Source organism: Berghia stephanieae, chromosome 2 (assembly GCF_034508935.2).
Source record: "Berghia stephanieae isolate SIO BIC M18660-M18661 chromosome 2, UCSD_Bste_1.3, whole genome shotgun sequence".
Classification (NCBI taxonomy): Eukaryota; Metazoa; Mollusca; class Gastropoda; order Nudibranchia; family Aeolidiidae; genus Berghia; species Berghia stephanieae.
The window spans coordinates 102,370,161-102,397,074 of NC_088361.1; the positions used below are offsets into that span (position 1 = coordinate 102,370,161).

At 36.9% G+C, this 26,914-nt stretch overlaps 2 protein-coding genes across 7 annotated transcripts in view; one reads left to right on the forward strand and one right to left on the reverse strand.

Moving 5' to 3' along the window:
- Positions 1-3,349: 3,349 nt before the first annotated feature.
- On the forward strand, positions 3,350-10,902 carry LOC144966104 (uncharacterized). Of its 2 annotated transcripts, XM_078902188.1 has the most exons (7): positions 3,350-3,662; positions 4,237-4,492; positions 4,855-5,298; positions 5,925-6,174; positions 6,394-7,457; positions 8,697-8,876; positions 9,207-10,902. In XM_078902188.1, the coding sequence occupies exons 1-5, from the start codon at positions 3,350-3,352 to the stop codon at positions 6,841-6,843; spliced, it is 1,713 nt and encodes a 570-aa protein (XP_078758314.1). In that variant the 3' UTR covers positions 6,844-7,457; positions 8,697-8,876; positions 9,207-10,902. The 2 variants fall into 2 exon arrangements, with proteins under 2 accessions (XP_078758314.1, XP_078758313.1); XM_078902187.1 differs by having other exon boundaries at positions 6,394-8,876.
- A 1,684-nt stretch (positions 10,903-12,586) lies between these two features.
- Positions 12,587-26,914, reverse strand: part of LOC144966105 (uncharacterized) — a 54,296-nt gene continuing 39,968 nt past the window's right edge. For 3 of the 5 annotated variants that reach the window (XR_013644160.1, XR_013644159.1, XR_013644157.1), the window contains exons 2-4: positions 22,947-24,299; positions 19,877-19,989; positions 18,119-18,201 (exon numbers count right to left, since the gene is read on the reverse strand). Coding sequence is in view for 1 of the 5 variants with exons in the window: in XM_078902189.1 (XP_078758315.1) it covers positions 18,082-18,201; positions 19,289-19,349; positions 19,877-19,989; positions 22,078-22,119 (336 nt within the window). In the remaining 4 variants the exon portion in view is untranslated. Of the gene's footprint in view, positions 18,202-19,288; positions 19,350-19,876; positions 19,990-22,077; positions 22,920-22,946; positions 24,300-26,914 lie in introns of those variants that run through there. The other 2 variants (XM_078902189.1, XR_013644158.1) reach the window with 2 other exon arrangements.

The window sequence follows — 26,914 nt, forward strand, 5'->3', positions numbered from 1 at the left end:
ATAAATCTTATCAATGTGCCTATGGATTTTGACAATACCTAAAAATCACATCCAAGCACAATAAAGGATCCGTTCATGAAGGATACACTCAAAATGCTTACAAAGTACAATACGTTTATTCAAAACCAATGATTAGACATGGATTATTCTATCCCCTTATATCTGTTTTCCAACATGCTTTCAGTCTTTCTCTTGGAATGAGGTTACTTGGTTTTGTCCTGGTCCTGGCCGGATTCCTAGCTGGGAGAGAAACAGTCAAATGCATAGTTATTGTTTTGGGAGATGAAATTTTTTTCCTTGTGAATCATCTCTCTGTTATGTAATATTATATTTGTTATTTTGAATGTATAATGTAAGCATTTGAGTGTATTCCTCTTTGTTGGATTTTGTGCTTGTGTCCGGATGAGACTTATAGGTGATCTCAAACTAAGTACATTGGTGGTATGCACTTGGAATTTACATCTGATCCCTATTTGTTCCCGGTTCCCCTATGTCTTACTTTTTCTTGGGTGCTTTAATTGTAATTCTAGAACTTTTTACTATCCCATTTTCTTCCTTTTTACTGGCGCTGATATAACCTAAATGTGTTGCAAGCGCCGTAAAACCCTTAAAAACAAAAACAAAACAGAGATGGATTACAAGGAAAACAAATATCATGTCTTTAATAAGGAACTATCCAGTTGGTTGTCTCCCTCTCACTCTCAGCAAAGAATGCCCAACAGTACCAGGAAAGATCAAAGTATTATGGAAAGGGAAAGGAGATATATAGACAGATGGAAGACACAGCTAGCAAAGGTGACCTCTCCTTCTACCAATGGGAGGTCAGAAGATCTCGCCCAATGTGACCCGCCGAGTCAAACAGCGTTACCGGTTGTTATACAAAGGGTTAGAGATATTCGCATTGTCATAAGATAACAGACAAATACGGCCCGTAGCACAAGAAGAACCGATAGATAAAAGGCTCTAGGCTAACATTTACAAAGTATGATGAGCTCCACGACGATATCCAAGGATGGTTTCAAGGTTTCGACTAACTAGCGTTGGACCAAACATTATCCTTATCATAAGTTTAGGACTTCAGCACCAGTTAATATAATGTATACTAATTAATCAAAATGCAACATACTTTGAGGGCACACATTTTCCCCAGAAAGGCCAAGGAAGTTCAACACGGAGGAATCTGACGCCATGTATACATTTTCATGAAACCAGATTTCAATCCCTTCCTAGGCTGAAATATGAGGAGGAATTCCAGCCTGACATCATTACCTCAGTCCTGCACTAAGCACTAAGGACCAAAGGGACGGCCAGATCGGTTAAAATAAGCTCTTCGAAAAAAATAAACAAATACTGTGACTATGTTTAAGTGCTCAATGATCTCATAAAACAAAACGCTTTAAATACGTACATTGATACTTATAAAACAGAATAAAACCAGACTAACCTTTAGTGTCAAATATATCAGTGGAACTGGAACTTTATTCTTATTCATTATTAATGTTATTGTGAAGGTTAAATTCTTAGAAAGCTATACTAGTACGAGTCAATAATTATTTGCTGTTTATCTTTATCATGTATTATGTATTATGATGTTTGTTTTTTAAGCTTTTACGGCGCTTGCAACACATTTAGGCTATATCAGCGCCAGAAAAAAAGAAAGAAAATGGGAAAGTAAAAAGTTCTAGAATTACAATAAAAGCACCCAAGAGAAATTAAGACACAGGGGAGCTGGGAACAAATAGGGGTCAGATGTAGATTCCAAGTGCATACCACCAATGTACTTAGTTTGAGATCACCTGCGTCGCATCCGTCACAAGCACAAGATCCAACAAATAATAATAATACATAACAGAGAGATGATTTACAACGAAAGAAATTTTATCTCCCAAAACAATAACTATGCTTTTGACTGTTTCCCTCCCATCCAGGACTCCGGCTAGGGCCAGGACAAAACCAAGTAATCTCACTCCAAGGGGAGAAGACGCAATAAGTGCCTTCCCCCCCCCCCTCCCCCACTATGGGAAATCATAGGATGTGCAGACCTTATGGCGATTTTACGGGTGTCGATGCTGACTGCCTATGTAAAACGACCGAGTGGTAAAAGCATTCTCACTATTTTTTAAAATTTTTATTAAATAAAATTTGATCTCCACCTTAAACCACGCATTATAATGATAAGAAAAATGACATTTTGGGTTTATGTACTGAATGAAACTGCAGTTTATTCTGCTTGACAAAATCACGAAAGTTAACCCAAATTTTCCACATTAAACCACGCATTACAATGATAAGATAACGACATTTATGGGTTTATGTACTTAAAGAAACTAGTTTATTCTGCTTGACAAAATCAATAATTTTCACCCACGTTTCTGGTTAGATTAATTAACTTTTCACCATTAATTTCACTTTACTGTAATACTGTTTTGAAACAAGCGACGTGTACAGGTCTGACATCCGCACGTAACTATGGGCCTATTGCAACATTAATGTAATGGACAATAATTCATTTTTGCGTCATTTTTTCACTTCTATTACAACAATGAGCTCATAATAAATTGGGTTATCAGACCTGCAAATAAGTGCACGTCCGTTTCAAGTCTTTCCATTCAATAGTTCATTTTTTGGCAACGAAGACACAGAAACGTTCGATAAAAGGAATTGTCATAGTGTCTTGGTTGATATCTGGGTAACTATTGATATCTCGTTTTAAACGGGTCAAGAATGACTGACTAATCTCCTCTGGAAGACATTCATAGTACGAGAGGGTGCGAACATAATCCATGACGGAGTCAAGACCAGGTAAAATTCCTTTACCAGGATTGCGTTCCTTCCTGCCAGCAGTGAAGAATTGACTTTCACCAACCACTTCCTCCCACTCCACGCAGAACTCTTTTGTCATTAAATTCTCGAACCGCTCACACACGTCCAATCGCTGCTTGTATATTCTGTCATCGTGGTTTTTCGCGGCCGCAATGGCAAATTTGCGGCCGCAAAATTCGCACTTTTCCGCAATTTACCGCAAATTTTACAAATTTCATGAAAAATCTAAATTTTTCACCATTATTTAACCCGAGTGGTTTTTTTAAAGTGGCGAATTTCCGAAAGTCAGCATCGTCCCTTTCTTTCATTTTCTCATAGCTCCTGGTCTGTTTAAACTGCTACTGGAAGCTGCCCAGTCTGGTTTTTAAACTGCCATACTACTAACAGACGTTACATTGCAATTAAAAGGAGTTTTTCTACTTTCACTTTCACCTTAGTGACGAGTGACGCTATTATTGTTATCTTCAATTGGTTTCGCTACCGGCGTTCTTTTCTCTTACATCTACTTGTTGATTACAAACTCGCTATGGACAAGTTCCTTGGTTTAGACATGAAGAAGGCAAAATGTGCTCGCCATGTCACTGCACACCAGCGACACTCAGAATACAGCCAGTGGACCCACGTCAGTGGTTCAAAGCTATTCTGCACACCATGCAACAAGGTTATTGACCACTTACGAAAGTCTTCTGTGGATAGCCACCGCAATTCCGCAGACCATAAAACAAAAGAAGAAAGAATGAAGAGGTCACATGCCACTGACGTGGATGAGAGTGAAGCGGTGAAGAAGCAGAGGACATTGGATTCTGTTTTGAAGAAACCGTCTACAGTTTCAACGCAAGGTGAGTGGTGCACCCTTTCCCTCTAAATGAGTACTTAGTTTTGGGTGGATATTGCTCTATAAATCTATACAATTACAACTATATAAAAGATGAGGGTATTATTATTACTATTATTATTATGATGATGATGATGATGATGATGATGATTATTATTATTATTATTATTATTATTATTATTATTATTATTATTATTATTATTATTATCATTGTTGTTCTTTTTATTATTACTTTGTGGTATAGTGAAAAGACACTCGCTTTAGGATCGGAAGGACCTGGGTTCGAGCCTCGCTCAGTGCATAGTTGAGTCCTTGGAGAAGGCTCTTTACTCACATTCTCTCATGAAATGGAGGTGTAAAATGAGTACCTGGCCGTTAACAGCGTTGTCTCTGTCCGAAAAAAATTGTAATATCCCCTAACAGGCTTCATGTCCCATCCTACCTGTTAAATGTTGCTGTTGGCCACGGACCCCTTGTAAAGTGCTTTGAGCACGTTTAGTGGATATTGCGCCATATAAAGCTTATTTTTTTTAAGCTATTCATATTAACAAACTATTTTTTAAATTTCTTTCTTTCAGCAAGAAATGATATCTGCAATGAAGTTGTTTCAATGTTTGCTGCAGCAAACATTCCCTTATCGAAGGTTGACCACCCAGCAGTCAGAAACTTCTTGCAGACAAGAGTTGAAAACGGTGGTGCCATTCCACAAGCTCATCAGCTGCAGGAATGCTACTTAAAGAGGGAGTTCACCAACAAAAAAGAAGTGGTGTATAAGAAAGTTATAAACAAGCCTGTGGCCATCATCTGTGATGAAATGTCTGATGATGTTGGAAGGTGGGTTTTGTTTTTTGTTTTTGACTGACATGTTTGTAGAAACTAAAGCGAAAGAGTAATTTATATATAGGAGTAGGAGGCAGGTGAATACACACACACACACACACACACACTCACGCACAATCATATATATATATATATATATATATATATATATATATATATATATAAATATATATATATATATATATATATATATATGGGCGTACTACACAACACAACATACACAGTGATCAGTTCGAATCCTTAGTTTGAATTCTATAATTATAATTAAATGCTGAGAGCAATTATGATATCACTTTTGCATCCTTCCCTATATGTTATTTTGTGTTTTCTCTTATTTGTATCGCCTATCTTTTCAGGTTTGTCCTCAATGTCTTAGCTGCACCACTGGAACCCTTGAGCGCTGATGTGGACAAAGTCCAAAGTTACCTCTTGGACACAAGATTTTTGTCTGTCACAAACCACACAACCGTTGCGACGGCCATAATTGAATGCTTAGTCTCCACTGGCATCAAGTTTACTGACGTCGTCACCGTAAACACAGACAATGCAGCATACATGAGGAAGGCTTTCAATGATGTATTGAAAGGGCTCATGCCAAATGCTACGCATATCACATGCATGGCTCATATCATGAGCCTAGTGGGTGATGCCTTCAGAAAGCCCTTCAATCGCACCAACAAATTCGTCAAAGCTGCAAATGCGATATTTTGGAACGCCAATGCCAGAAAGGCAAGATATCTGCGATTCCTGACACCACTCGTCAAATCTCCAAAGATGCCTCCAAACCCAATCGCTACACGGTGAGATTTTGAGAATTTTCCTTTCTTGGTCATGATTCATCTGGGTCTTTAAAAAAACTTTTTTCACCTAAAGGTGACACATTGTTAATATTGGATATTGACAAATAGGAGGGTCAGTCATTCTTATTACCTAATTTGATATGTTAGTAAACATATTTAGTAGTATCATGTTACAGTTATAGTAATCTGCTCCCTTTTTTTTGTTGAAAAGATGAGCTTTAATTAAGTATCTGACTGGGAAAGTGCTTGCTATGGCTTAATAGAATTGATTATTCCATTATGTTATCTTTTTAGATTGTCATCATTTTTTTATTTCAAAGTTAGTTTGCTTTAACCATTGATATAAGAAAATGCACTAGAATTTTTAAAAATAAATATTGGAAGCTATCTTGCACAATTATTTCGGGGTAAAGTAAGAGGGTCATAGTCAACCATTAAAGTCAATGCCTAACATTAGTCCTCACTAGGTCAAGTCATATGATGATGGTAAATTCAACAGACTATACTATAAGGCCAAAAACTGATAGATTAAGTAGGTATAATGTTATCTTCTTTTCAAATAAAAATTCAATTTAACAAATGAATTAAAAATGCATCATTTCTTTTACTTCCTTTTCAAAATCCAGATGGAATTGTTGGTTTGAAGCGGTCTCATACCATGAGAAAAATTTGCAGCACTTTGCCACATTCATTGCGAAGGAAATGGAGCACTGTGGGCGCACGGCTCCAGAGTCGTTAGTCTACTTGAATGATATCCTCTGCTCGGTGTCGGAGCGCCAGTTAATTCAAGCAGAGATGAGCTTTATAATCCAGCAGTCTCAGTCCATCGTTGTAGCTACTGATGTATTCCAAAGCCAACGTCCAATCGCCATGACAGTAAATATTCATTTTCTCCTCCTACCTTTAAATCTTATTTTATAAGATTAAGAGCAGGTATCATTATTAATGAAACGATTCCATCTTTGTTGAAACTCTGCCTTTGGACACAACATTATAGTTGAATGTCTTTGACTAGAGCAAGAAAAGAATTACAAAACAAAAATACTTTCTTATGTTTTTTAATCCTTGCCTTATTCTTATTTCTATTTTCACCAGGCGTGGTCAAAGCTCATGGAAATTAAGGACCAGTTTTCATCTTGCCATGTGACCCTACAAGATGTAGAAAGACACTGTCCGCATGACCTGGACCAACATCTCAAGCTTCAGCTCCAGGATAGTTTTTGTCAAGCTTTCTCTTTGGCCAATGAAAAGCTTGAGAAATATTCATCGACGGAAGGCCAACCAGGGATGGAATTATTGAAGGAGATACCTTTCTTCAATCCTTGCAATTTAGTGTTCATTGCTGACTCTGATATTGATTCTTTGACCATTCCTGGTATTCATGAAGTACCTCGTGTAGAAGTACTTCGATATAAAGAGTCTCTTGGTCCAAGAGCAGTGTCGGCATCTGGAGGCATTCCACTTGATCTGACTGTTTTTTGGAAGGCTACGCTTATTTGTACTACCACTGCAAATAACGCCAGAGCTTATTTGTACTCTTACTAAAAATAGAATTTGCGTAATTACTAAAAATATAACATTTTATACGGATAGAACTGCAATATACAATGAATTATCTGGAAGCAGGGTTGTCAGTTTGGCATTTTAAATGCCAGATTACAAAAATCTGGCATTTTTGAAAACCGTTTGGCATTAGAAAAATCATTTGGCATTTGGCATTTTCATTTGGCATTTTCTTTTCTTGTATATTATACTTCAAATGACACCTTTTCTCAACCGTGGTGTAGTGGTTTAGCACTCCACTTAGTAGTCAGTAGGTAAAAAATTACCCCAACAGGAAATTTAGTATAATTTAAAAAAAAAAGAAAAAAAAAAGAAAAGAAAACACGCAAGCCACCAGGATATGATAGTAAATTGTCTATCAAAAGTGAGTAGTTTTCTTAGTGGGGGTGGGAGTCAACAGACTTTGGCATTTTTTTGGAGTGTTTTGGCATTTTTTGAGTCTTATCCTGGCATTTTGTTGAAAAATAATCTGGCAACCCTGTCTGGAAGTCAAAAAGTGACCACTTCATCTCATCACATCTATTATTACAAGTTGATTTTGACGGACTTTGGTAATTCTTCACTCTTTTCAAGTCACAGAATACTCAGTTTACAAGGTAAGCATACGAAATGCACATTTTAATTCATTTCTTATTTTTATAACTAAACATGCTTTGGGGTTGCCCTAATGCCCTAATGCCCTTAATAGTGGATCGACAACTATCCTTTTTCGGACACATAGTAAGGAAAGATAAGAATGAATACCTGGCAAGTTGTGGAAAAATACCTGGTAAACGCGCCCGGGGGAGACAAAGAAAAACACTCATAGACCAACTGAAGGGCTTCACCAACCTAACAATCCAAGAGCTGTTTGAAAAAGCAAGAGACAGGGAAGAATGGAGAGAGATAATTCATGCAGTATCCGAAGCCTGGACCAGGCATGGAACCTAGAAGAAGAAGAAGTTTGTTGATTGTGCATCAGCTGACGACACATTTGTCGCTACCGCGAATTACTTAACTTTATTACTTTATTTTGTGAAAAATAACAATAACAGGGCTTAAAAAAAATTAAAATACTAATTCCCCCCCCCCCCCCCCCCCAAATATTTTAAATCAGCCTTCCATGTCAAGCGATTAAAACCAGGTGTTTCAATGTTCGATCCCCAGTCAAAAGGTTGCTAATTTTATCAAGATCAAGAGGTTTCGAGTACTCACGACATTCCAGGCTCAGGGTCCTTTAAAAAAATACTTTTCATTCAGTTATTGTTATTATCTTTATTATGGCCGACACAGCATGCATCGTCCATACTTTTTCAAAACTTTTTTTTTGGGGGGGGGGGGGGGGGGGGAGGGGCTGTTTTTTTATATCGGAAAATTGGGTTTTGTATGTTATGTTCATGGAGAGAGAGAGAGAGAGAGTAATATTTTATAATGATAAGATATCTGTAGTGGTAGTATTATTAGTAGTTTTGAAATGCCTATGATGATGACAATGTGAGATAATTATATTAGTGTGATTATTTTTATTATATTTTTTTTTAAAATTACGTACGGCTATGTCGTAGTGGTATGACACTCGCTTTTGGACCGGAAGGTCCTGGGCTCGAGCCTCGCTCAGCGCATAGTTGAGCCCTTGGAAAAGGCACTTTGCTCACTTTCTCTCACCGGACTCAGTTGTAAAATGTGTACTTGGCCGTTAACTGCGTTGTCTCTGTCCGAAGAAATTGTAATATCGCCTAACAGACGTTATGTCCCGTTCAACATGCGAAGTGTTGCTGTTATAAACTTTAGCATTGGCATGTATGTGCCTATTTTGCTGTAGTGAATTAAATTTAATTTTTTGTTTTCATCGACAGCAAACATGAAAGAACACTGTTGACGTTACTGGTGTCCTGACAATACATAAAGATGCTGGCTCAAGGGCTATTCTGGCAAGGTGTGTTGAGGCAAACCTTTGCCTGTGGCAAAACTCATCAATCAGCAAACCATCATCTGGGCCAGCAGACCAGAGTGTCTGCATGCACTTTTTGACAATGGTTAGTAATGTTTTCAAATCTCCATTGCGCCTTTACATTTTTTATTGGTGATCAATAAAATAAATGCTCATTTTTCTAAATGAAAATGGCAAAGCATCATTTGAATTGAATTACTACTGAATGTATTAACTTAACGACAGACTATAGTTTGTTGCCAAGAGTTTTGTTCTATGAATGTAAAACCAATGAAATTTCAAGTGTGTTGGTGTGAATAATGATCATTTTTTAAAAATTGCTATGTCTTTGACAAATGCATTTTATGACAATAATGCCATTTTCAAAAATTGCTAATGAAATGTGTCTCTTTTTTATTTCAATTTTTCCATCCAGAGCAGGATCAACCCTCTTTGTGGAACTACAAAAAAAGTGGTGGCAAACAAGTAGTGTTGACTTTTTCTGTATTGAGGCGAAAGAGATTTTTATTCCAAGGGTTTGGGAAAGCAAATTGCTTTTTATTCAGAGCTAGTGCACTATTTAACTGTTTTATTGTCTAAAATAGAATTGATTTTGCAGTTCAACTTGACTAGATATCTAATTTTATACGACTTGTTTCTCAAGTAGAATAAAAAAAAATGAAAAATGAGGATAGCGTGCCATATCATATTTTGAAAAATCATTTAATATATCTAGAAATCATCTGTATAACCTATTGTATACAGTAAATAATTAGGTTTTGTGATTATAATGATGAATTCATAAGGTATGACATCATATTTGACCACAAAATTATTTTATCTCTGGGCGTAAAAAAATCAATTTTACAGCATTTTTTTTTTATCTAAGGGGTATGGGTTAGTGAACCGATTATAATTTTTTTTAGACTTAGATCAATCTACAAAATTTTCGTTTTCTTGTCCTATTACGGTCATATTTTGAAAGTTTGATGGATCATTTCTTTTAGTTGTCTGCAAAATCAGCCTTTTAACTTTATGTCAAATTATAGAAAAAGCTTGCGCTTTCTCAAATGTCTGTTTTATGGCATTTGTCTGATTTTCTAGCAATCCTACCTCAATCATTTTCCTTTAAATTATCTTCAAATTTATTCAGAATCTTTTCTCTATGATGTGTTTTACATCATGATGTGCAGGTGGTTGGATGGGAGCATCACCCTTGAATCATATACCTATGATGTTCGCATGGGTGTACGATCCGATAGTGATGTCGTTTCTTCTTCTCTTTACTAGCCTATCCTGCTTCTTTGGTTTGTGATTGTATTTTTGATAGGGGATATTTTTTTTCCTGTAAATCCTCTGCCTGTTTGTTCTTGGTTATTTATAATTTAGCTTATGATATCTTTAGGTTATGATTTTGATTGACATTTGTACTATTTTTGTTAGATTGCTTGTTTTTTTGTTTCAGCGGTCTCTCATATAACCTCAATTGTGTTGGAAGAGACCTAAAGCAACAAACAAACAAAAAAAAACATCATGATGTAAGTGTTTGGGGGTAAATTAAAATTTAGCAATTTTATAAATTTTAAAATTCATTTGTTCCTGTCGATCCGCGCTAAATTTTCAGTTGAAATCAAAAATTCTAAAAAATTATTCCAAGAGTTTTCATGATATAGCTATTTATGAAAGAAACATTGTGTTTAAATTTGAAAGAAATTTATATGCTAGTTTTTGGTGCATCTATGTTAGAAATTTTAGGGTTTTACGTCTAATTTTAGCTTATGTTGCCCCTTAAAAAAGTTATTTTTAATTCAGTTATTTTTGGTGTTTAGCATCAAATTATACATTACATTATTCGTTCATGAGATATAATTAAAGAATTTTAGAACTATAAAGCATATTTGACCACTAAAGTAATTTTTTGGTGAATAACAGCAGATATTAAATTATTTCGCAATTTTTTTTCTTAGAGGTATGGGTTAGCGAATCGTTTATAATTTTTTTCAGAATTTGATCAATTTATAAAATATTACGGTTTTCTTGTTCTATATTGGTTATACTTGATGAATGTTGGCCTTTGTCTGCATAATTAGCTTTATTATCAAATTAAAGACAAATTTTTCATTTTCTCAAAATTTCATTGTGCGTCATTCTCTGATTTTCTAACATTCACATCTGGATTGTTTCCCATCAGATTGTCTTCAAATTTGGTCAGAATTTTTCTTATGATGTGTTTTGCATCATAATGGTTGGGTTTTGGGCTAAACAAAAATTTAGCAGTTTTATGAATTTTTAAATCAATTTTTTTTTCCTGTCATGTCAGTCACACCAAATTTTCACTAAGAAATCGAAAAAAAATTCTGAAAAATTTATTTTCAAGACTATTGCTAAACCTATCCATCTTGTTGTAAGAAACATTTTGTGTAAATTTGAAAGAGATCTGTTCGTTGTTTTTTTCTGCATCACTGTAAGAATTTTTGGGGTCTAATTTGAGCTTATATTGTCCCCCCTGGTGGTAGGGATTTGGTGGCTAATAGTATTAGCGCTGGTGTTAGGGACTCAGTAATAGCCATGTGGTAGGAACTCGGCGAGTAAAAGTGCTGGTGATAGGGATTCAACGAGTAAAAGCGCTGGTGGTAGGGACTCGGTGAATAAAAGCGCTGGTCGTAGGGACTCGATGAGTAAAAGCTCTATGACTCGCTGAGTAATAGCGCTGGTGGTAGGGACTCGGTGAGTAATAACGCTGGTCGTAGGTGCTCAGTGAGTAAAAGCTCTATGACTCTGTAATAGCGCTGGTGGTAGGGACTCAGTGAGTAATAGTGCTGGTCGTAGGGACTCAGTGAGTAAAAGCTCTATGACTCAGTGAGTAAAAGCGCTGGTGGTAGGGACTTGGTGAGTTATAGCGCTGGGACTCGGAGAGTAAAAGCGCTGGGTAGGGACTCGGTGAGTTATAGCGCTGGTGGTAGGGACTCGGTGAGTTATAGCACTGGTGGTAGGGACTCGGTGAGTAAAAGCTCTATGACTCAGTGAGTAAAAGCGCTGGTGGTAGGGACTCGGTGAGTAAAAGCTCTATGACTCAATGAGTAAAAGCGCTGCTGGTAGGGACTGTTTGTTTGTTTGTTTTTTAGAGTTTTACGGTGCTTGCAACACATCAAGGTCATATCAGCGCCAGTAAAAAGGAAGAAATGGGATAGTAAAAAGTTATAGAATTCAATTAAAGCACCCAAGAAAAGGTAAGACAAAGGGGAATTTGTTCAAATGGGAAACAGATGTAGATACCAAGAGCACACCATCAAAGTACTTAGTTTAAAATCATCTAAAAGTCTCATCCAGACACAAGCACAGGTCCCGACTAAGAGGAATACACTCAAATGTTAACAAATCAAAAATAATATGTAAATAAAACATAATACAGTACATAACAGAGAGATGATTTCCAATGAAAAAAATATCATCTCCCAAAACTAACTATACATTCGACTGCTTCCCTCTCAGCCAGGACCAGGACAAAACCAAGTAATCTCATTCCAAGACAAAGACAGAAAGCATGTTGGAAAACAGATATAAGGGGAAAGAAGACACAGTATGAACCCCCCTGCCCACTATGGGAGGTCAGGAACCCCGCCCAGGTGGTAGGGACTGGGTGAGTAATAGCGCTGGTGGTAGGGACTCAGTGAGTAAAAGCGCTGGTAGGAATTCAGTGGTGTCACTGATTTTATGACATTAGAATATAAAGAGATTACAACTACAATCGGACTAATGATTTTACAAAAGGTCCCCACAAAAGTATATCTTTAAATTATTAAACAAGTCTGTTGATTAAATTAAATTATAATTTTATTTTAAAAGATCAAGAAAATGTCAAAATAAAAATGAAAGTTTTGACAACCAAAATGTACCTATTCCGTAACATATAAAGACACACAAACAAATCTTGTCTTCTTGCTCCTCTGTAATCTTGACACAGCATTGCTCTGATGTGTATCATGAACACTACTTCACTCTATACCGATCACGACCCAACAAGTATTGAGAACAACCATGCTTCTCAAATTTGTTTTACATACAGGACTTTGCACTATCCTTTTGAATCTGGATAGAGACTTGACCGACTCAATTGTTAACGGGCACCTTTTTACTATCACACTTTTATTGGGATGTGATATTACGACTTATAATGTCCCTTTTTATTTCGTCACTGACCGACCACCTTTGAAATTTTGATATTCTACAACACAGTGTTTGGTCTCCTGTGTTATATTTGTTTTATTCTGTACCGACCTGTAGACCTGTATAACACAGTTTCGGCCTTCTCTGTGTTATATTTTTATTGGGACATATAGGAACAGATTTGCCTTCTCTGTACTATAAATTGGTCACCCGTTCACGGACTGACACAGTACAGTAGCCTGCACTATGCCTTGCTATCTTCCGGCCCCAAACGTACTTCACACAATCAACCCTGCATTATGTGAAGGATAGCTAGTGACGTTTGGCGACTGAGAGACGTTGTCATTACAAGATAGCATAGCAACAGGTTTGAAAAATACCAACTTGTGGTTGCCTAAAGCTAATATCCCATTGAGACTTAAGCTCGTTCTACAGTAACGTGACAGCCCCCACCCACGTTAAAAATTTACTTTTTTGGTGGTTTATTACATGAAAATAAATTTTACGAATGGACAATGAGTAAAGGTATTAAGGGAATTCTGTATGAAATTTCCTGTGTAGAGTCACATTTGAAAAATTTCGCAGTCTAACTGTCTCTGTTGTGTCAAGGGCATCTTTATGGTCGCATGTCTCTGTTATCTGGAGTCCCTGTCTGGTCAGTCTGTGCGTCCATAACGTCTGTGGTCTCTCTGTCTGGTCAGTTTGTGTGTCCATAACGTCTGCGGTCTCTGTCTGGTCAGTCTGTGTGTCCATAACTTCTGTGGTCTCTGTCTGGGCAGAGTGTGTATTTATAATGTCTGTGGTCTCTGGTCAGTACGTGCATTTACAATGTCTGGTGTCTCTGAAAAGTCAGAAAGAGGGTTAGAATGGGGATTTGTCTGTATTAAGTCAGTCATGTCGACAATGTCAAAGTCTTTATCTTCAGAGACAAGAGTCAAAAATTGTTCCAACTGGGAGATTCTTTGCAGAAACTGATGTTCTACCATAACTTGAAACAAGCTATTGATCCTGTTTGTCACTGAAGATACAATTCGATACAGTCCTTCCTGTGTATTTGTCACACGTCATACTGGGACAATGTCAGTTTCAGGTTGGTCATGGATTTCCAGTCTTTCGCCCGCCATGACCCTCATCATCTATGCACATAATATTCACAAGTGGATACAAATATCGATTTACTTTGTATGTTACATCCATAACAAACACATCACAAAAAACACTTAAATCACGCCTCATTCTTCCCGTTACTTAAAACAAATACTCAAAACCACCATCCTCATTCACACTGAACTTTGTTACACCTCCTTCCTCCTCTATCTCTCTCAGTAATTCCTGTACCGTCTCACCGTCCGTCCTGTCAATATCAGTCTTGAACAATCTCCGCTGCAAATCTTCGACATCTTTAGGCAATACATTTAGACCTGTAAATGAGCTCTAAAAAAATTGACTTAAACTCTTCGACAAACTGAAGATTCAAGTTTGTTTTTTTTTTGTTAAATAAGGGCATCATTAGAGAGGAGAGTGATAAATACAATACATTAAAATAGTGGGTGTTATTACTTACTGGAAGTATGACTGCCATTGATTTGATGTAGAAGGAATGCTAAATAAGCATGTCATTCATATCAGTAAAGAAGACTTCATCAACGACTAACAATGCTCCAAACAAAGTTTCTACTGATGAGGTAATTAAAGCTATAGGCTTTCAAAAGAAACTAATTGTCACAATCAAGTATGTACACCACACAAAGCAACCTCAAAAATCTGATCATGAACTATAAAAACTATTGACATAAAACACTCCAGATTTTAAAAAAGAAAGCAAAACAAGCTTTTGTTCATCATATCACCACTGTTGAATGATGCAAGTCTATTTCAAGGCAAAAATATATTGGAAAACAAAACAAAATTATGTCTATATCTTATCATTTCCATGGCTATAAGCAACGAGAACGTTTTGCTGAAGGCAATTGGTCAGTTGATGATATTTGTCTTTTCCTGCTGTCTGCATTATGTCTTGATGATGCTGTCTGCATGTGATATGCAAGTGAAGAATCTATTGGTGAGGTCACAGCATTAGGTCTTGCATATTTCTTTAATGTTGTGGTATTCAAAGCAAGCAATTCATATTTAGTATACATGTAGGCTTCGTATGTGCTAATTAGTAAACTTGTGCTATTAGTAGTGATGATGTTATTCATAATGCTAAATGACTGTTCAACTCTTGGACCTGTGAAAATAGACAAGCATGCACTCACTATCTTTTGAACAGAAGGGTACTTTGCAAGTTTGAAAACTTTTGTCCACCACAAATCAAGGGACAAGTCAACATCAACAGGGTGAATACTTGGGTCTGATTGTAACATCATAATTTCATTGTCAAAATTTGGAGCATTTATTGATTTCAACATTGAAGGCAGCTTTTTCAATGCCATTGCAGTGTCGCCAAATCCAAAAGCCCTGGGGTCCAATAAAGAAAGAGTCCTTAGAAATGGGTTATTGAGGGGAAGCTTTTTCTGCATATAAATGCCTGTAGCTTTGTAAGCTTCAAATAATAACTTGAGGAAACTATTTCTTTCTTCTCGTCCTAGCTTAGAGAGGGATCTGGTCTCACTACATCTTCCAATATTAACATGTTTGTAAGGTAAATAAATTTCTGGTTTTGACAAATCAAGAGAATGCAAATCTTTGCCAGATTCCCTGATAAATTCTGGTCGAATATAAAATTGCAAAAAATTCCGAAAAATATTGACTTGTTCGTCGTGCAAAAGATGAAGCATTGGTTTATGTTGCTCAAATGCCAAAACAAATCTCTTGAAAAGAGGAAATACATATAAAATCACATCAAGAAGCACTGTTGTTTTGGATGAAAAATCAAAAATCTTTTGACATATTCTTGATTTCCTTGCTTTCCCAGCCACTGTCAAATTTTTTGACTTAAGTCTCCTCATTATTTTATAAATTGCTTGTCTGCTATTTTCAGAAGTGGATCTGTGCTTGAAAACATCCATAATGCTTGATTGAAACAATTCTTTATCCTTTATTGACAACCAAGAGAAGTAAAAAACATAAATGCTATCCTTTAACTCATCATAACGTTGGGCACAATCCAGTATGTTCAACCACCTGTGACAAACTCTCTCTTTAGGGAGTAGACGTTTTATGTTGAGAAATTGACAAATCGATAAAAAATCTCGTCTTATATCTGCACTGTATTCAATGTCCCTGAAAATGTCATCAAGCAATTTTGAAATATGACTTGCTGGATCAATTGAAGATGAAAATATTTTTGTAATATTATGTATATGATGACAAATGTCACCATCAATATCCACAAGATGAGGGCGTCAGACTTGAGTTTCATAAAAAATCCATTATGTTCACCTCTCATATAAGAAGCAGAATCTGACAAAACAGTGATCAAATTTGTAAGAGGGATGTTGTCTTGAACCAGGATATCAATGACACTTTTGTATACTGTTTCTGCATTTACTGTAAACAGTTCAACTGAAGCATAAAGATAAACAACAGATTTCTCCAGGTCCACATCATAAAAACATACAAGAATATTGAGGACCCTTTTCTTCCCATGCTTTGTTGTGGCTTCATCTAAATTTATTGAAAAATAGTTCTCCTTCATCTTCCCGATCAATCGCTTCCTCTGTATTTCCTTCAGGCCAAACTTTAATTTATATGTGGCAGTCTGTCTTTCCATTTTTAAAGATTGCAGAGCTTTGTGATCTTGAGAAAGAAGCTGGGCAAGTCCTATTAGGTGTGGTGCCATGCTTAGAGTTAGTGAATGCTCAGCAATAAAAGAACAAATAATAGCTTCTAGATGAGCTATCCTATCCTCCATACTTGGAGGCGGTGGTGGTAATGGTTGTGAAACATGATCTTCAGAATTTTGATTCAGCCTGGATCCACTAGCTTTACAAACATTTGGGGCAACACCATAAGGATGTGTATGAGTAGAACTGACATGGGATGATCCCTTTTCTAAACTATTTAACATTTGAAAAGAAGCTGGCAATGACTGATTTCCTTTGACTGAATTCCTTCTACCAATGTGTGACTTAGACTGTGCATGCCTTTTGAGAAAGCCTATACCCTTGTGACCATACTTCAAACGTTGACAACAATACAAACAAAAGCCGATTCCTGCCTCTGGAATTTTTCTGACATAGTCAGAAAAATAATCACCATTGCCATCTTTAACTTCTAGCCATGACCAATTGAATTTATTCCTCACATTTTTATCGATGCTCGACAAGTCTGAATTGCGATCCACGAACAGCTCAGGCATTGTGAGAACATTAAAATAATGTAGCAATGAGCAAACTTGATTTTCAATCAGTTAATGAGAGAAACAAAAAAGAAATAAATATGACTTCTGGCCAATACACTGAATTATTAGGCTAAGTAGAAATGAATTATCAATTGAAGAAACTTCGGCAGTCAGGCGTAGCGGTAGCGGACAAATCCAAAGAATCGAAATGAATAGTAAATCGCCACAGTAAACAGCAAGCACGCTTGAACAAAACAATGGCAGAAAACGTCCTAATTTGCGCGGGAATTAATTAGGCTACTTACCATTGTTCCTTATAATTAGGTACCCAATCAGTGAAGAAACGGTCAACCAGTTTGTTTACAACGTGAGGCAATCGAAATGTGCTTTGTAGCAATCTATCCAAACTTTCGATTTGAAGGTGTCTACATAACGGACTTCCGGGCATTCGCAATTTAGATTATCATAGTTTTTGAGAGTCCCAGGTAATTGTGGTCAATTTTGGCTTAGACGAAACAGTGAAATTTATCGCTCGGTGGCTCAGTTAAAATTGGCTACCGTTGGGTTTGGAAAGTGAAAAAATAATTTAACGAAGGATGTGTGAAAATACCCAGGGATGTGTTCAGACACGCCTTTTATAAAAAGCGTCGCTTAGTCTTGGCTTCGTTAATATAAACGGTCCCCATGAGCTATGCGTAGCGCTGTGGAACACTCCTAAGTACTTTACGGTCATTCGACTACGATTTGTGAATTCTTTCTTTTTTCATTTCTTTCTTTCTTTCTTTCCTTTTTTTAAATATTTTAATTTGACAAATTGACTGATTTCAGTTAATTGACTGAGAATTTACAGGTCTATATTTTATCCTTGGCTTGATTGAATGTATTGCCTAAGTTGGGTTGTGGACACCTTTGTTTTAGCCATAGCCTTCACTGTCTCATTCACGAGGGGCAGGCGATTCTCCGGATAAAGTGAGGATGGCTAAATGTAAAAAGAAAAAAGATTAAAAGTACAAAATTGTATGTAATAGCATTCAATTCAGACCTGCCAGCTAACAAAACAAAAAAAAAGCATTTTATTATTTATTGACAATTTAAAGACAAAAATCTGCATATAAACCCATAATGCACGAGTTGTGTTTGTCACTCTAAAATACTTGAATGAACTAAAATGCAACAGGCGCTCATCAAATTCAAGGGTTAAATGAATGACTGCAGAATTCCCAAAAAATGTCGCTTCATTGTCTTTGTAACATTTTCATGGCATACAAAAACGCAATAGAGTGGTCACCATTTATAATTAGTCCTCAGAAATCAAGCACTTATAACTGCACCGTACTCATAGTCAAAGTCGAATTTTATTTTAAAAAGTCTATGGACAACCATCAAATCTTAAAATTCCTTATCTGGAACAAAAAATAAACAAAGACAAAAAAAAAAAAAGACCCAAAAAAATACCACCACCTAGATCTGCTTATATTGTCTTACAGGACTTAATAGCGCTTACAACATTATAAAAAGGATGAGGATATGGTGACTGATTCAATAGGCAATAGGGAACAGTAGATTTCACGAGCACCTCAAAGATGTACCAATTTTGACATTACCTCAAAGTCTCACCGAGACACAAGCAAAGGATCCTGCTAAAACATTTACATAATGCAATAATATTCAAAACCTATAACTATAACAGTACATAACAGAGAGATGATTTACAGTATAAAAAATCATCTCAAGAAGAAAGGTACTGTATTTGACTGTCTGCATCCCAACTAAAGACCCCCGCAAGAACCAGGAAAAAAATGAGCAATCTTAATCCATAACAAAGACAGGGAGCAACATGGAACTATATATTACACTCAATAGTGGAGGGGGGAGGGACAATTAAGTACTGAAAATATAAAGTAACAAGAAAAGAAAAAATAATACATATTTATAAAAAAATTGAGTCTAATTGCGACTAAAATAGAATTTGCGATTAATTGCTGTCAAGTGTAAATTTTTCGGCAGCGAAAAACTGTAGGGACAAAATGTCAATGGAAAATAAGTATAAAATGAATGAGTCTTACCAATTTATCGCATGGGTGATTAGCCCTGTAACCCTCAGAAGCCAGTATTAATTTCAGAGTCCTGCATGGTAAGAAAAACATTTTATTACAAAATAATAAAATTATCCACAACATAGTATGATAAAATATTAATAGCGTTGTCACTTGCATAACTCAATTGTGAAGGATTTCAACATGCAGATTATAGAGCAATTGAAAATAAATCTTAATAAGACATTCAATAATAATACTAATCCAGCGCAATCAGATTTTTTGAACAAATCAAGTCTTTCACTTTTTAAAACTGTTCTGGTAATAGTTGAACTATTGTCTTGCTGCATTACATCGTGCAGCCCGCCCACTGAAGACTGTAAATGAGCTGCAGATAGGCACACATTGCCTCTTCCTCTGGATGTTTTAAAATTCAGAATCAGTTTGATTGCTTTATTAAAATTGTCTTGGCAATCAAGATAGAAAAGCTGATGGTGATAATTTACTTCCGAGTTATACTGAAATATTATAACCTTGTGCATATAATATTTTCATGTTTTTTTAAATATGTAAAAGTAAAAAAACACCTCCTGCCCCCGTCCAAAAACAACCTCCTACCTCTGGTTAGGGCGAACTCCTTTGCTTGAAGTCAATTGCTTTTTGCCCTGCTTGCATTCATAGACACAAAAGTCATAAATTAGCCAACTTTCCTCAGGGTGATATGATGGAAGCTGAAAAACACGGAATAATATAAAAGATCATAACATAAATACCTAAATATTAAGTTTAAAAATTGCAATATTTTCTCCAACTGAGACAAAGGTGTTACAGTTCAGTACGTTAGAAGAATAAGAAAGTAAGTCGAGAGTTTTCTCGAAGAACTTAAATTTGTGACGTGGTACTCAAATCAGGGACTAGGTCAAAAGCTGAATGGAATGGCACAAATGGAAAGCCAAAGGCATGTTGTTTTCAATATTTAAAGTCAATAAAAATTCAAATTCTGTGCATTCTAATATTAGGCAAACAACTACAGACCACACTAAATTGAATTGTATTAAGTAAAAGGATCTTGTCACATTCAATCAAGCTGTCGAAAAATTACTTCATTATAAATTGAAGTTCAGATCGCATGTTTGAAGCCGTATTAGGAAAATTCATGTATCTGTGTATAAGCCAAGTTTCATCAAAATCACAGTGGCAACGAGTGTCTAATATTTGCCACCAGATACACTCGTAAAATTTGAGTGTAGGCCTATTTAGCAAAATCATATATTAGGAATGGTTTATACTACATCATAAAGTAGCGCATGCCCGTCATCATCCTGCATCTTTTATATATATATATATATATATATATATATATATATATATATATATATATATATATATATATATATATATATATATATATATATATATATATATATATATATATATATATATATATATATATATATATATATATATATATATATATAAATATTAAAAAAAGAATTGAGCTTTCATAAGCCGCAATATCGACCAAACATGCTCAAAGCACTTTACTAAGGATCCATGACTAGCAGCAACACGTAACAAGTAGAACGTTAGGCGATGTTTTTCTTCTGACAGACAACGCTTTTAGCGGATAGGAAATCATACACACGAGTACAGTGAGAGAATGTGAGTCCTTGACGAGGCTCGACCCCAGGACCTTCCAATCCGGAAGTGAGTGTCACACAGCCGCATATATCTTGGCTGTTCTTGAGAATTTGCCAAAGACCTACAAACTAATTAGTAAAAAGAGGGGAGATGGGCAGAAATAGACAGACAGATACACACTCAGAGAGAGAGAGAGAGAGAGAGAGAGAGAGAGAGAGAGAGAGAGAGAGAGAGAGAGAGAGAGAATAATATCAGTTGCCTGTGGTGTCAGTCCGTTTAGGAGTGAGGTGGCGGAAGAAGTAGTCTAGCACTAGTACTTGGGTAGTAGTAGTAAGTAGTAAAAAGGGGAGGTCTTCTGCACGTTCCTTGAGCTAAGGAAAGTATTCCTTCAACTAACCTTAAAATAAAAAATAAAACCTTGTATATTTCCAACACTTGGACCTGCACTATGACCTATAACTAAAACTAACAGACAAAAAAAAACCCCGCTAAGACTCCTCTCCAGTACCTTTCAATATTTCAAATTGAATTATAATGGCTGCGGAAAACTAAAACAATGGTCATATAAGGAAATTTACAAATCAATCAAGTTGTTCTACAGGTTTTAAAATGAAAATATGAAGTAACAAGATATCACTCTAATATAGTGACACCTAACTAACACTAGACATCACACCAGCAGCAATGCTGAGCGGAGTAATTTTACTTTTTTCACTAGCAACCAAGTTGCCACATTGGATTTTCTTTCTTTACTTTTTTTTTTAGTGTTCTGCTAATGTGCAATCTACATTTAAAATAAAAAGTGGCATCTTTCATTTCTTCTAATTCTTAACAGACACGATTATGTCCACTTCACATCTCAACAACAGGGACAATTTTTTTCACTTCTTGAGGCAGTTTTTACTTCTTTTAAATTTCATTTTTTTTAAAGCTTCTTTATTGATTTGTTTATAAGTTCTATTGTTCTTCTTTTTTATAATTTCATTGTCAATATCATTTTCATCAGCATACTTTTACAGTACTTTTACCATGTTATTCTTACGCTCTTACAATTACAGTACAGCAGAGCGATACCTAACGCAGACCTTTAAAGTGCTACTAAATTTGAAAAATTAAAATAAAACGTTTGACAAAAGATCCACAGTTCAAAAGCTAAAACAACTATAAAGTGAAACTACCTCGAGGCTCGAGGAACATCGGGGGTAAGGTCTCCCGCCCATACTGGGCACTGTGGGACTGGAAGTCTAGAGAGCTGCGCCGGTGGAACCCGTAATTTAGTTTCTTAAACGGTTCCGATCATTCAGGAGAGGCGTAGTACCTATCTAGTTGTAGTTATTAGTAGAAGAAGAAGAAGAAGGAGCATGTTCAGGTTCAAGTTCAACCCTCTTAGTAGGCACTTGCAAGAATTTTTCAAAATAGTGGCTACGGGCATGGGTATTAATTTAGCGTAGAAAAATAAAGGGGAGTGAAACATTAATTAGAGTGAAAAATTATCGCTCTGTCTCAACTGGTTAAAAAGTTATGACCGTTTATGTGGTGGAAAATCTCTATACATAGCTTAATAGGAAAAAATGTGACCAAAGCACAGCATCCCAATGGATAATCACGTATAATTCAGAAACAGCTTCAGATACAACTTTGAAATTTTTACATGTGGTAAATCAACATCTCTGTAATACATTGCAAACAGAAAATGAATTATTTATTGAGAAAGAAAAGTATAGTTTAGAGCTGAGACAGCTGAAATCAAGGAAAAATAGATCACGACATAGAGTATCATACAAATGAATGACCTATTGGAATTTTGGAAAAGTCAATAATAAAATATTTATTCACATGAAGATAGACCAAATACACCACTGAATCGGCGTCATTTAGTTGTTCACTTTGAACTTTTCAAAATGAAAATAGACCTCATAAAAGCAAAGATATGAACTGACAAATGTTTGAGGTGGTGTACTCTTCTTAGTCGATAGAGTTAGAGTGAGAATGACGAGAAATGAGTTGCCACTTAATTAAGGAAAAGAATTGTATCTAGTTTACTTACCTTCTTTGTTGACTTTTTAATAAAAAGTACATTATTCTCATTTTCGAATGTTTTCAAATTGGAGAAAAGATGAGAATGTCTCGTTTACCGAGAGGGCCATTTTTTTTGCTTCACATTTCTCAAAGAAAGACCGCGAAAAGTGGAGGCTGGTCGGCTGGTCCTTGAAAGCTCACAAATGCAACTTTAAACGCATAAGAGTGCTGGGAGTAGGTAGCTACAAAGAGGTAAAGGAGCGGTGGTTTGCAACTTTAAACACATAAGAGTTCTGGGAGTACAAATAGTGAAAAGCGGTAGTTTTCGCTATTTGTAGTGGTAGTACAAATAACCACTTCGTTTTTGGAACAGTGTTAGCTCAGATGTTCCCCATCTTGCTACGCTGGCAAAGAGATACATATACACCTGCCTTAATTCTGCTGATGCTGAGAGGTCCTTCTCCATTTATAATCTTGTATTTTCAGACAGGAGAAGGCGGCTCAACGAAGCAAACTTAAAGGCTTTGGTGTTCCTTTATTATAACAGTTTTATTTCCTATGAATATCTTGTTTAATTAAATTTTGATACCTCTCTTTGCAGGTTTTTCGTACTTTTGTTTTGATATAAGATTAAGATTGATGTTTTAAATCATTTTTCATTCTGATCTGCACCTGAGTGACTTTTGTGTGCATCTTCAGATCATTGTAGTATTTGGGGTCCCCGGGAACGAAAAAAAGTTATCCGATTAGTTAACAAAATTTGCAAAATTTGGCAATTTTTACGGCAAAATGTGGCAAATTTTTCTATTTTTTGTGGCAAAATTGTCATTTTTTTGTGGCAAAATTTGGCAAAATTTGGGATTTCAAATGGCAATTTTCCGCGATGCCAGTATATTTCCATCGTCCAAGATTCTTGATCAAACTCCTCGGCGTAGGTAAGAGCTATCAGTTTGCCACCAGGAACGAGGACCCGATGAATCTCTTTCAGGCTCTCAGCATCAGAGAACCAGTGTAGACACGTGCCACAGAGTACGGTCTGAACTGAGTTATCTGGTAAAGGTATACATGAAGCAACGGCATTAGCCGTCTTTATCGGCAATGATTTAGATTTCAGAATGTCAAAAAACTCTTCTGATTCTGACAATTCCGTTGCCAGATATCTATATCCAGGAGGGATTTTTGGAGCAACCAATTCTGTCAATTTTCCTGACCCGGCACCAAGTTCAAGAATATCATATTTTAAAATCGCCGAATTTGCTTTCTTTGGTAACACAATTTCTTCCAAAATGAGCTTGACACTCTTTTCACTGTAGCTAGGACGGTACTTTTCATACGCTGCAAAGCCTTTTTCAAATCCCTCTTGCTTAGCTGTAGTCATATTCTGAAAATAACCAACAATTGATTACTGTTTATGTATCTACATCATCTTACTAGAAGTTTAAATCTCTAGATGTAAGACAGTTTAAGCAACATTTTTGTTGATAATCAATATAGTCGACAATCAAAACCAACTATAACATCCCGGAAGGAAACATCAGGACTTAGACCAGTGAAAGAACACTCGGGCAAGTGTGGTATTCAATTTACAGAACTCATTTATCTTTAATCGGAATTTCTTTTCTTTAAAATAGAAAGACAACCAGATTTATTTTACTTGCGAGTCTCCTAAAATAAAATAAAAGACAATAAAAGCAAATAAAAGGTGTCGATGGCCCGTTGATTTAACCTCTGAAGTGACGTTTTTGCCAATCCGCTGATCAAACCTCTGATGTCAACGTCAGAGATAAGCGAGGCCTTTTTTCTTTGGTTTCAATTTCAAGATAAACCTCTGGGGTCGTTTTCATGAACGCGGACAAGCGCTTAGTCTGACTATCTCTGACTTTAGACAATGACTTGAAAAATCGGATTTCATGTGAGTTGGCTAAACAAGTCCGGGACTAAAATCACGACACCTTCGGACTAAGTTTGGCCACGTGTTAGTATTAGTCGTTTGCTGAGGCAAGAATTCATGCTTTAGTCTGAGATTAGTTACTAGGAGATCAACAAGGAACGTGATAGCAGCTATTTATTTTAGATTTGAGTGCGCTTCGATTCGGAAAGAAAATACGTCGGTTACGAATGACAGAGGCAGAAAGTGTCCTGCTGCCATTGACACTGGCTTTATAAAACTATAAGATAAGTGCAGATCGTCGCAAGTACACATTTTTGTGGGTAAACACGAAAATAAACAACAACTGACTCTATCGGAGAGAGAGAGAGAGAGAGAGAGAGAGAGAGAGAGAGAGAGAGAGAGAGAGAGAGAGAGAGAGAGAGAGAGAGAGAGAGAGAGAGAGCGAGACTGCGAAATCGAAGGGTTTGTGTCAAGAGAAACCCCCAAAAAAATGATTAGAAAGTATAGTCGAGACAAAAGTTATTCTAATGGCATTGTAACTGATTGAAATGCCGGCGCCTTGAGTCGTTTGCCATCAGGACCTGACCAAATATTCGACAAACGAGAGACTGGAGATGATTCCTCAACAATCTGCGCCATTCAGATGGTATCTCCCTCTCACCCTGATGAGCTGACTAAAGAATCCCAGGACGATCCCGTGCTATCGGCTGTCTTCAAATACTTGGAAGAAGGATGGCCAAAGAAGATGACGCACAACAAACAAGAGTCCTGGTCAGTTGGGTCGTTCAGCAGAATTAAAGACTTCCTTACATCATCGAATGGTTGTTTGTTCTATGGTGATCGTGTGGTGGTTCCGAAGAAGCTTCAAGAACGCATTCTTCAAGTACTACATCTGGGCCATTGTGGAATGCAACGAATGAAACAGCTAGTCAGAACAGCTGTATACTGGACTGGAATCGTCACAGAGATTGTCAGCACCACAAGAGGATGCATATCGTGTGCTGAGAACCAAAACATGCCTCCAAAGCAGCCGGTACACCCATGGATTATGCCCGACAAACCATGGGAACGTGTCCATATCAACCATGCCGTGAATTTCAAAGGACACAACTGGCTCGTGATGGTGGATGCATACTCCACATATCCGTGTGTCCACCAGATGACATCCATCACCACGAAGGCGACAATTCAAAAGCTGGACGAGGATTTTGCGCATTTTGGCTACCCATATACCATCGTCACTGATAATGCGCAGTGTTTCTCGTCAGCTGAGTTTACCAGTTTCTGTGAGAGCCGGGGTATTCAACACCTTCAGGGAGCCCCGTATCATCAAGAGACCAACGGTGCAGCTGAGAGACTGGTACAGTCATTTAAAAAGTCGCTCAGGAAGTCCAGCCTCAGGACCAGTGAGGCCTTACACGAGTTCTTGATCCAGTACCGGAGAACTCCCCTGTGCAGCTGCTATAGCCCAAGCGAATTTCTGATTGGTCGACAGATACGGGCGAAGATAGATGTGCTCCTGCCTCACAACCGTGAAAATCTTCGCTCGTCTAGGAAAACTAAGTTCACTGTAGTAGTATCGAATGGCTACACCTCTATTTTGAATCTTTTAATCCATTCTTCAAATTCTTTTCCTGCCTTATAGGCTGTCTCGTAGCCTCCTGATAGGCTTGTCACTCGGCAGTGGATGACGATGTGGTCCATTGTCTCAGGGCCTCCTTGGCAATGACGGCATGCATCTGATTATCTCAGATTCCATCTATGCATGTTAGCTGCGGTTCTGCCATGTCCTGTCAAAATGCGGTTGGAGGTGACCCAGCATTTTCGGCTATTGCAGAGCAAGCCAGGTGTTCTTTCTGCTGGGTCGGGTATGATGTCGCCTCCCCTGGGGCTGTCTTGGTTCCACATCGACATCCATTCCTCTTTCACGTTGAAATGTTGTCTTGAAGTTTTAAAAGGTTTCTTGATTTCAGTCTTGACGTTGTTGGGGCTTCTTCTAGGACCTCCATCAATGGGACCCTGTCAGTGACCTCCTCAATTTTGGCATGCATTCTTTGGTTTAATTCTTGTCTTCTGATATCAGGCGGTGCTATGCCACTTAGTGT

Excerpts from the sequence above, each read along its gene's own strand:
- LOC144966104 (XM_078902187.1), top strand. The coding sequence starts at position 3,350 with ATGGACAAGTTCCTTGGTTTAGACATGAAGAAGGCAAAATGTGCTCGC. Across the intron at positions 5,299-5,924 it reads CCAAACCCAATCGCTACACG|ATGGAATTGTTGGTTTGAAG; the intron begins GTGAGATTTTGA and ends TTCAAAATCCAG. Across the intron at positions 6,175-6,393 it reads AACGTCCAATCGCCATGACA|GCGTGGTCAAAGCTCATGGA; the intron begins GTAAATATTCAT and ends TATTTTCACCAG.